This window comes from Papilio xuthus, unplaced genomic scaffold (genome assembly GCF_000836235.2).
Source record: "Papilio xuthus unplaced genomic scaffold, Pxut_1.1 DF829129.1, whole genome shotgun sequence".
NCBI lineage: Eukaryota > Metazoa > Arthropoda > Insecta > Lepidoptera > Papilionidae > Papilio > Papilio xuthus.
Genome location: NW_013529520.1, coordinates 2,178,297 through 2,189,915, shown reverse-complemented (window position 1 = coordinate 2,189,915; position 11,619 = coordinate 2,178,297). Strand labels below are relative to the sequence as shown.

General features: G+C 33.4%; 1 protein-coding gene across 1 annotated transcript in view; it reads left to right on the top strand.

Moving 5' to 3' along the window:
* Positions 1-4,410: 4,410 nt before the first annotated feature.
* The window catches only part of LOC106120481 (uncharacterized), a 153,277-nt gene continuing 146,068 nt past the window's right edge, over positions 4,411-11,619 (top strand). The window contains exon 1 of the mRNA XM_013315837.1: positions 4,411-4,874. Within this exon, the coding sequence (XP_013171291.1) occupies positions 4,778-4,874 (97 nt within the window). The 5' untranslated portion in view covers positions 4,411-4,777. The remainder of the gene's footprint in view (positions 4,875-11,619) is intronic.

The window sequence follows — 11,619 nt, the reverse complement described above, 5'->3', positions numbered from 1 at the left end:
TTTCATCTATGTCAAAACATGTGTGTACAATTTAAATTTGTAAAGCATTTTATGAACATTTAAGGCTGCTAAATATTACTGTTTCTTGTCACCAATGCCCATAAAAATGCTTACCATGTAACTTATAACGGGTAATACGTAGTACGCATAGCGTATCCTTTTATAACTTAAGCTAACATGAACGTCGTCACAAAATACTTGTTAAAATATATAAGGAAAGACAAGAGGTGTGCAAGAAGTATGAGAAACTGACGGGCTATTGCAATACAAGTGAACTTACGTAACCCCGTGGTAAGATAACTTTTTGTTCGAAGCGCGAATCGATTGTTTTACGAATTTATAATACACATTTATTCCACGCATGATATGTAATATAACACTTGAATAGTAACGATTAATGAAACTCGTTAATCTAATTATAGCATCTTTTGAGGTTAATACAATTTAACCAATTCATTGTTGCAGTTCCATTACCGTAGGTTTCAAACTAAAATCACCTTTCAAAATATATTGTTATCTCTGTTTCTGTCTCTTAAAGATAATGACAGGCACGACGATATATTTCATACAGAGATTTTGGTCTCTTGTTAATCTTTATAATATCAGTAATTACGCAACCGGCAACGCATCTTCGTTTTCTCTGGTATTGCTGATGTTTATGGGCGTCGTTGAACACCTTGGTGTTCCCGCTGCTCGTTTTCCCCCTTCTCTTATAAAAAAAAACTTACTCTAATGTAATAGAGTCCTTCAATATCTTTAAAATATCACGATTGTTCATACCTCGCTTACTAAGCATATGTTCATACATTTCCGGCATCCGGATTAAAATGCTTCGTCGAAAGTTCAAATTTAATTGACATTAATGTCACTTCCACATTGCTTTGGCTGCGCTTTCAATTTAAAACAAAAATCTTTATTAATCTCAATTAAGCTTTGTTTTTTAAGCTCGCGAATATTTCGCCCGCTAAGGCTTTTATGCGAGTTAAAATTTATCGTTTTATTTCTTGATACCTCCAAATGTTTCTATCAACACTTAAGGTAAGATTAAAATACACTAAAGAAAGAAGACGAATGCAAATCTGTAGGCGTAAGGTACATTTAATTTTAGCAAAGCTATATTTCTCGATTTAGATTACATTGTAAAGTCATAGATTTAATCAACTATTTAGGAAAAACAAAAATAAGTCTACGAGTTTTATCCTAGTTAAGTAGAGTCATAATAACTTTTAACATTTTTTATTATATAAAAGTAATAAAAAATCTTTAAAATTATTATTTATTATTCATAATTTTAATGGAACCGGTATTTAAATATTTTCACAGATTTAAAGGTTACATTATTTTTTATTTTTCTTTAAATTAATTTCTTGCTAGGATTAAGCTATAATAAAGGTATGGAAAGTCTCTGAAACTGACTTTTAGTAAGACCAAAAAGTTTTCAACACAACTTTTGAATTTAGAATGCGGAAATGTAAAGCTTTATACGTAATAAAAAGAAAAGTTGATTCGCCTAGTAATGATTGCTTTGATAGGATTGCTTGCAAAGTAATTTTAATATCATGCGCCAGTTCCGTAAATAAGTTTGCCTTCTAAGAAATACATACATTGAGATGTAATTATAAATATTTACTTTACAGTATAAATACGAATACATTAATTTATAGATACCCACTCATATTATATCCTTAGTACTTTCCTTATGTCTTTTATTTAAGCGCGAAATATTTGTTATAAACAAAGATATGTAATTTGGGCTTTAATTCGTAGGCCAAAAACTTTGAGACAAAAATGTTAACCAAGTAGAGACACTAATTTGATGAATTTTTTTTTCAGATTTGAGTAACGATAGCTTTTGGTTTATCTTGTGATTTTTTGTCGTAAATCTATATATATTCAAAAGAAAGTCGTGTTATTTACACTATTTGTCACTCAAGAACTGCTTGAAGAGCTGCATTTTATTTAACTTACTAATATTATAAATGCGAATGTTTAGATGGATGTGATGTGGTTGGATGTATGGGTGCGCTACAATAATTAAGTTTTTTTATATATCCCGCGGACGGAGTTGCGAGCGACAGCTAGTATTTTATAAAAATACAATATCTGCCCGTATTAATCACCGTTTTTAAATTAAATAACAGAGGCATCTATAAATCACTGAAGGCTTCTTTGTGCGAATATATAAGCAAAAACAATTACCACGACATCAGAGGCATAGCCTTCCAACTGCGACACAAGGAAGCTCGCGCCTTTATTAATAATTGTTGCCACCCGCGTTATATCTTTGTTGTTAAACACTGGCAACTATTAATTACCTTTTTATATTTATTTTTTAACGTTGTTTTTAAAAGTAAATTGTAGTTTTAATTTACAATAAATATTGCGCAGTCAAACCAAACTTTTTCGTCTATACAAAGGTTTTTTTAGAAGTCTAGTTATATTCCAGAAATGCATTGGATAATTGATGTTTAGAAAAATTGCTTGAGTGTAAGAATATTTAAATTATAATTACAAAGGACAAATAAATAGAATGCTATTCTACTTTGAAATACGAACCTCTTCAAGGTTGATATTTTAATAGCCAGTTGTTAAAATCTATTTCTCGCTTAAGGATGCAAGGATGTCTCGTTTTACAAGAAACAACTACATAAAACTATAGAGTTATTAATTTATAACTCCATTGATAACAATCCGGTTTTATAATTGTTAGTACTTCATTTGTTATGCGCGTTTGTCTTTTGTTGTCAAGTAATCGGTAATAGATTTTGCTTCATCAACGTAATTGTTTAATAATATAGTAGTAATACAATAGCCCTTGAAACAATTGTTTTCTTAATTTAGTTAATTGTATTGACAAGTCTTAAACAAATCAATGCTATTCAAATTAACTACAAGCTATAATTTTTCTACCTAACAAATTTAACATAGTAGCGTTATATTTTGTTTTACAATATTGAACATTAAAATAATTGAAAAATAGTGTTTGATTATTTGTAGCTACCAATCTTAAGACGAGGTGATCCGTTTCCCGTTCGTAGTTGTCATTTATATTTAAAACTAGTTGTTGCCCGCGACTCCATCCGCGCGAAATTAAAAAACTTAATAAGTAGCCTATGTTTTCTATCAGACTATGTTCTACATCTATGTCAAATTTTAGCGACTTCTTTTATCCGTTCTGAAGATACTTTCAAACAAACATTTATCCATCCATCTAAACATTCGCATTTATAATATTGCTAAGAAGTGCACATTTTTTCAATATTTCTGAAATAAAGCATCTTAAATGGCACTTACTGATGGAACGTTGTTCTATCTTCCCGACATAATTCACGCGACTCGTGCTCTCTGATTTAAAATAGTTAAACTACCATTACTGTAAATTTACTTCTGAAAAATCCTCTATTGAGAAGTTACGAGATTTTGCATGTATGTCTAAAAGGTTCAATTTTTTAATATTGAATACCTCTATTTTTTTTAATATATACTAAAAATTATTTATTTATTAATTACTGGAATATAAGTAGAGACCGACATAATCTTAGCTTTTTGTTATTATTATTATTACCTTCATTTGTATCATGAAAGTAAATAATGTAACTTCCTTCTTATTATGTGATAACAAAGTTAACAAAAATTCTCAGTCGGTCGACCTCGTGCTACGCTAAAAGCTCGAGGTCATAGTCAAGGATCTGTGGCATTAAACCGTTAGTCCGACGAGAATCCTCGCCGATATCGTAAACATGGCGTTCCACTTATGTGACGTCACAATGCAACCGATACTCCTTTACAAATATTCGTAACAACTTTCCGTACAAACGTACGGGACGTGCGCAGTGATCTTATAAAGAAAGTGAGATGATTTGAACAATGCTATTCAATGTCAAATGTAACAGTTGTAAGGCCGTTTTAGTTTTTTTATGTCACAATGCCTACGCATTTACTTAGCGCATAAATAAAATAAGTGCGCACGCGCCGCTCGCTTGAAAGTTCGTCTGCAGGTACCGCACTCACGGCAAGCAGGTCCCTCGACCTTGGGAACTGCACTGCGGATATTTCATTTGTTCATTTTTTCCCCATTTTTTTCCGCAAACTTGAGTTACTATTTTGTTTTGAACGAATCTTGTCAGCGTCAGTGTAATAATATGTTATTAATACCAAAGATTGATGTCTTTTTCACTAATTATGAAATTATTTATACTTTATGTATTTTTAATTTGTTTACTGTAGCGATGCAGAACAATCAAATGACGTCGACATTTATCGGTTACGATTAGCTCGCTGAGAAGAAGATACTTTTCCACGACGGTGTGATAATGAGGATCGGGCATCGAACGCAGCATTATCCTCGGGAGGGCAATAGGTGTGGCGATAGCGAGGGCTGGTAGCCGAGGCCGGGCCCGGAGTGGTGGTACTCGCTCGCACGCCGCTCAGTATACACCCGAGCGCCGCAACAGTTGCGCGCGCGCACGACCGCCCGACAGCCCACACGAGTCGACCGCAGTGCGATCGCCGCGGAACACCGAACAGTGATGATACGTCTCGCGCGTAAACATGAGTGCTTAACGCATTGGAAAGTCTAACCGTGATGCAGTTCGGCCGCAAGCATTGACACTCGCAGACGGAGCGGCGCCGTCGCCAATGGACCCGACCCCCCGCGCCCGGACCTCGCCGGTGTCCAAGGAGATAACGTGATGTGACAACGATACGTGTCCGAGTGTCAGTGGAATAGTTTTGTGAAAGTGTGCAGCGGCCGCGCGGGCCAGCCCGCCCTGTCACTATGTTGAACTGCACCGACCTGGAGTGCATTCTGCACCACCACCACTACTACGCTCACCTGCATCACATACATCACCTGCAAAATGCGCAGGAATCAGGTAATGTAAACAACATCTGCTATCTACTACTTTTACTTGTACAGTCTCGTCAAAATATTTTAAGCATATCAAATTTGATAACTTCCGAACTGGTTTCAATGGAGCTAATAAACTTCAAGACGTTTGAATTGAATTGTAATATATTATGAACACGAATAAAGAATGATACAATGAATAAACAAAACTGTTTTGGGCTATTCCCATAATAAGTTGATGAAATCGAGAGGTATGTTTTCATTTTCGAATACACAGTTGCCGACCGTGACCTTTTGAACAATGAAAACAAGAGAGCGATTATTGTCGAAAAGTTTAATAGATCGAAGTACGATGTACACGTAAAGTGGGCAGGTGTCTGCGAATATCACGCAACGCGCCGACACGCCGACACACCGACACACCGGCACGCCTCCGCCGCGCCGGTAGCCGGCCGACGCGACTCGTTTTCACCGCATCGGTCGGAACAGCGCCGACGGCCGGATCGGTGCGAAATCGATGCAATATTTGTACAATCAAAAATCAACGTAAAATGTTTTCCTTTTCAAATCTTCGCATGTAATTACCACACATATTAGGTTACATAGCTGTTGCTTCGCTTCATATTATGGGAATTTAGGAAACAGAATCAATATTTCTTATTATAGGATAAAGTAACATTTTGAACCTAATAAATAATCGACATATTTTTGCTAGTATCCTAATCGTGTTCGTTTTCATCATATCACTGGAGTATTAGATTACTTTGTGTTTCGCAGTATTTAAGAAACGTTATCCAGAATATTAATTCGCTTTGCGCCTAATTCCTTACTATCAACATCATTTGTTATAACGAGAAATCGACACACGCAAGAAAGTCTTGACATTATCATTGATTTATTGTTATTTTGTGGTAATGAATAGATTCTTATGACAATGGCATTATTACTTTAACCTGACCTATAGTGTTTTGCGAAACTTTGTAACAAAAGTCAATTAAAATTATTTGACACATATTCTAAAACTATAGTTCAGGAAATGAACAAGTTCACTGAGTCCAAATTTCTTTATACGGCTATTAAGATAACTCAATTATCTAACAACGATAGAGTCCTCCTTCCCCTCTCCTGCTTAAATGATCTACTCTACCAGTGCTAATACCACCGTCATACAGACAGGCATCAAGTGAATGTATTTCCGCGATCCGTCCAATGTGTATAGTACCGGAGACCAAATTCAAGTTCACTTTACATTATCACCCTCACCTGAATAGGATGACATGGAAAATTGATTCGGCTGAAACAGAGAATAATAAAAGAACATCTTCAATTTATCTTCTCTGTTCCATAAAGATGCAGACGCATTTCAATTAAAAGCAGTTCTGTTTGCCAACTTGCTATCTTTTTGCAAAAAAAAGGTGTAAAAATTCACGAAAACAATTTTCATAAATTACTAAAAGTAGAAGGCAAAGACAAGCGAGTGTTAATAAAATGAGAATGTTGTTTAACTTTCAATAATCATTGTTTTATCTATTGTTTTTCTTTTTAATAATAGTTAATGGAACGATAATAAAGCCATTCAGACGGCGGTCAGGAGGACGCAATTCAATAACAAAAACAAACATTCAGCACAGTTGGGTGTTATTGAAAAGTTCTTTGTTAATATCACATACGAAATCGAAATTAAAAAAAAAAACTTCTTTAAAATTCTGAATTCTAAATTTGAATTTCGAATATGACAAAAACAATAAGATTACTCCTTGCCAATAAAAAATCATAGTAATAAAAGCAGGCAAAAAGTCAATTGAATTCGGTAAAAGTAGATGAAATGCATAACATCATAATTGTAGAAAAAAATTCAACCAAGAAATGGAAATAAACAAATACCAGATATGATATGATAGTACTATTTAAAGGTTTAATAGGAAACATCGCCAAGTAACAACTTGCTTAGCTAATACCGTTATCTTAATTGTATTATAATTCAGAATAAATTACGCGTTTCACATATTAATTGTCGTTGGTGTAAGCAATACGATACATGACGTAACTGATTGCTGAATATTCTAACATGTTTAATAACTTGCTCGTCTTCAGGCGACCAGCAATTCCATTGTTGTTTTTAATGCGAAGGCAAAACTATTCCATTAATACGGCTTTAGTAAAATTGCAGTATGGATTCACTTTTTTTAAACATGTTTAAGATTAGAAAAATTCACATTTCGAGGCCCAACAACCATCCCTCATAACTAAGTATGTTTCATTTTGACGACATCCATATTCATGTGTAGAAATGGAATTAAATATCAAAAACTATATGAAATTTAAAACGGAAGAAATTCGATAATTTTACTATTCACATCAAGTTTTAAACATCATGATACGTTTGTCAAAGAAATAAATTCCTACACTTGTAAATGTTATGGCTTATATGGCGTTTATATTATGCCAGCACAGCGGGCCAATAGCGCTGGCCTGGCATGGACTGTCTGTTTGCACTGACACCAGTTAGTCTTTACATTATTCCAGTGATATGTCGGCGCTGATTTTGTGCGCTACGGTTCTATATTGGCGTAATGTAAACCAGCCATTATCTTGTAACTGTAATAAATCCGTGAGCGCAAAACGCACATCAAGTGATGTCTTGGCTGGGCTTTTGAATGTCAACGATAAGATAAATTATCTCACATAAAAATGTCAAGAGAACATGCGTTTTGATATAAATAGAAATAAAAGATATGGTTACGATAAGATTTGACTTCGATAATAGAAAATTTCATTCTTTCTTAAGACCGATATAATTCATAGATAACTGTGACTATATCGCATCTTCTATGTGTTGTTAAAATATCAATTCGCTTACCGTGGGTTTTTTTGATAAAACAGAAAATAAAAATATGTGATAAGCAGGGATTTGGTTTCAGAAACTCACGGTGAGGCAGGCGAATCATATAAACGGTCATACATACGAGTACATTCTAATAAATATACCAGCGTAAAACATTACCTTAATTTTAGTAGGGCAATAAACGCACCTTTATCTCCTCGAACAATGTACGTCAACTCTGTATTAGGCTGGATCCGGGGAAGTGTACGATTATCGCATTGTATTAACTATCGCCAATAAGGAAACTGTTTACAGTCTCACCGGCATCGTTTGAATTGGCCACGATTACAGAAATTGTGAATAACCTTAAATGTGGAACGAGCAACTCGCATTACTTAGACGAACTTTATTGACATCTTCAATATGTAGTTTATGCATTCTAAGCTTAAAGTACATCGACTTAAGATAGGTTTTCAAACAACTATAAGAGTGTGCCAGTTAAACAAAGATCAGTAATGCCAAAGGGTAATTCAATGTTTATATGATTAGAGTCTTAATTGAATTTAATTAGACTTCTTATTTTGTGTTTTATAACATGATTGCTTCAAAAGGAATTGGATAAAAGAACTCTGTGATTCTATTTTGTTTTTATTTATTTAGTTACAGATTTTATGAGGTAAATTTAAAAAGTAAATATCACGTATGTTCGCGATAAACTCCGAAAGTACTGAACCAATTCTTATCAAATTTTGTAAGCAGCTGTAATTTGTTCCAACTTAGGAGATAGGGTAGTTTTTATCTCAATTATTGATATTTTGTGTTCTAATAAATTTTGGCAACAGCTATTAACTGATATATTTAACCCATTAGTGCATAACGTTCGATAAATCGGACACCAATAAAATTGATATTTTAGGAGTTATATATATTTTACTAACCGTTTATTTTTTTAAACAGTAGTGTAATATATATTTGAAGTGGTAATACTATTGGTATGACATTCCGGAAAGCGATTTATCGGACGGGCTATAAAATCTAAACTTTGATTAAATATTTTATACAATTTAATGGTCAAATATACTCGAAATGAAAATATATTACAGTGATCATAATGAAAAAGGCGTTAATAAACTTTATGCACTAATGGGTTAACTTATTGCATGATATTAGAACTTTTTGATACCATTAGTAGCCAGAAATCATTTAATGACAGGATTACTAAATATATTATGTAATTTAACTTTACTACATGCATGTATTTACATAGTATTTAGAAAAATATGTTATAAAACTTAATAAACATAGGAACAGGATGTAATTAAAATCCAAGGCAGATATCGACACGTATTATGTTTTAATTCAAAATTAATTGAAACTCAGTACACGTATGTACCTTAAGCTGTATTTTAAATCATTACTAACATTATAAAGTGAAAATACTTGTATTTTTGTATGTAACGGAAAAACTCAAAAACTACTGGACCGATTACAAAAACTATTGTATCAGAAGAAAGCTACATTATTACTAAGTAACATAGACTATTTTTTGTAACTTAAATTAAGTAATTACAAACCTACATGTATTGTTCCATGTATGCCGAAAAGATTAACCACTTAATAAACGAGACATCAACGGGAAGATTACTAATACGACAGAAAAGAAATAAGTATAATATTTGCCACAGGAGAAAAGCCGGGGCGGGTCGCTAGTCATAATTATAAAAAAACGTTTAATTTTTAAATTTATTCGTAATCGGTATTCAGTTGTGCGGTTAAGTATTCCATTTGAATAAATAAATAAAATATAAACGAGAGTTCAATAACTTGTTATCTTATGTTGGTAGTTGACTTGATGTTTCTAGTTGCAACATATAGATTTATTGTACATAAACTATGTATTTATCAAGTTTTTGTCTCTTCGCATCCTTACTGTTGGTTTCTGAGACCAAAATCCCCGTTTAAAACTTATCCTCAGCCCTGTCATTATCTTTAACATGTTTGAGATAATAATATGTTATAAACGGGGATTTTGCTTGCAGAAAGCCATGTTAAATAAATTTAGACACGACAGACCGCCAGGTTCCATCCACACCATCTCGATACGACTTGGGGTCCTTTAAGAAGCGAGCTTATCACTATCTCAAAGGCTGGCAACGCATCTGCGGTTCCTATGGTATTGCTGATGTCCATGGGCGTCGTTGAACACCTAGGTGTTCCCGCTTCTCATTTGCCCCCTTCTGTTATAAAAAAAACATTCAGTTCCATAATTCATTATTTTAAAATATTGTAGGTTTGAATGTAAAATAAATAAAGTAGACAATTTAAATAATTTCCATTTGTAAATTTGCGCGTTATCAAACATGTCAAAGTTCGCTCGCATATGAAACAGAATTGAATAGTTTTCCTCATATTGTTTTAATATAAATTATCATTTTATTTCTGTGAAATATACAATGTATCTTGTTGTACGCTAGATGAATTCTTAAATTCATAAGATGTGTTTCCACGGCGCATGATTCACGAAGACTATCCGAACCGAGCCGTATAACTTAACGATTACTAGTTGCAAACGGCAGACCTGACAGATAAAAAGGTGTGCTACGTAAACAAACGAAGCTGTTTCCATGGCGCGTCTTAAGGTTCAATCCGCGACCGTTAATAGAACCACACACTATGGAAACCCATCTTTAGATATACAATATAACAAATCATGTTTTCTCACAACAATTTGCATACGGCGCGAACACGCAAGGCCATGTTACCTAAGTTAACGAACGTTCTTACAAAATCATAAAGCACGGAAAAGACACAAATTTATTACAACTCTAAATTGGTATTTTAAAATTGTGAAAAGCTATCTCAAATATCAGCGGAGTCTAAAATCAATGAGTATTGTTAGATTTTAGTGACAAAAAATTCACAAGGATCGTTAAGTTTTTTAAAACAGGTACGTTAATTGATTAACTAGCACTTCATTATTTGCCTACTTACTAAAGCCACAAATAAACTTAACTGAGTTTATTTCTATGTATACCTTTAAATCAGTCTTTCCCAAAGTGGGCGATAACGCCCCCTTGTGGGCGCTGCAGGCCTCAAGTTGTGGGTTATAGTAAAAGTTTCGTTTAGAATTCTCCGTTAATATACATATATAGGTCGCAATAATTAATAAATTTAATTTGAAGTTATAGTGGTTTTTAAATATGTGAAAATATGGGGGCGCTAAAAAAATATTTATTCTCAAAATGGACTTTAGACAAAATAAGTTTGGGAACCACTGCTTTAAATAGTTTAATTTGGTCGTAAGCTATAAAATTGTTTATTTTGACCAACCAATCACCAAGATAAAAATAATTACATTAATTTATTATTCAAGTTAAATCTATATAAAATAGAGGAACTACCGTAATATTACTTTTATAAGTCGGTGTAGATTGATAATAAAAAAACTCTGATAGTTTTTAAATTAAATAATTTAAAGAAAATTAATATTAATTAGAAATCGTGATCTTTCTAGAATATATTCACAATGTGAACCGACTTAAGTTATTTCATATTAATACTTTTTTGCAATAAATTTGCATATATTTGTGGAATTTCCGAACGAAGATAAAAAACTCGTTCATTTTATTATTCCCCGACAGATATCCAAAAAGTTATAGATCTACGAAACACGTAGAAGGTACAGTCGGAAAGTCTCGACAATAACTGGTCGAATAAAGCCAATTGTGACAGGGTTAAATTACTGAGATCTCGCACTTGACCCTGTCTATGAATTGTATAGCCTATTGTGCCGTGTCAACGGTGTTAAACGAATTATATCAACGTAGGCGGATGCTTCAATTGTAGAGCCAATTTTTTTCGCATGTCTCCGTCATTCGCTAGTGCTAATTACTTGGGTGGTGTTAATAGCTTAGTTGGTATGTTAACTTCGTTCATACTCGTATTT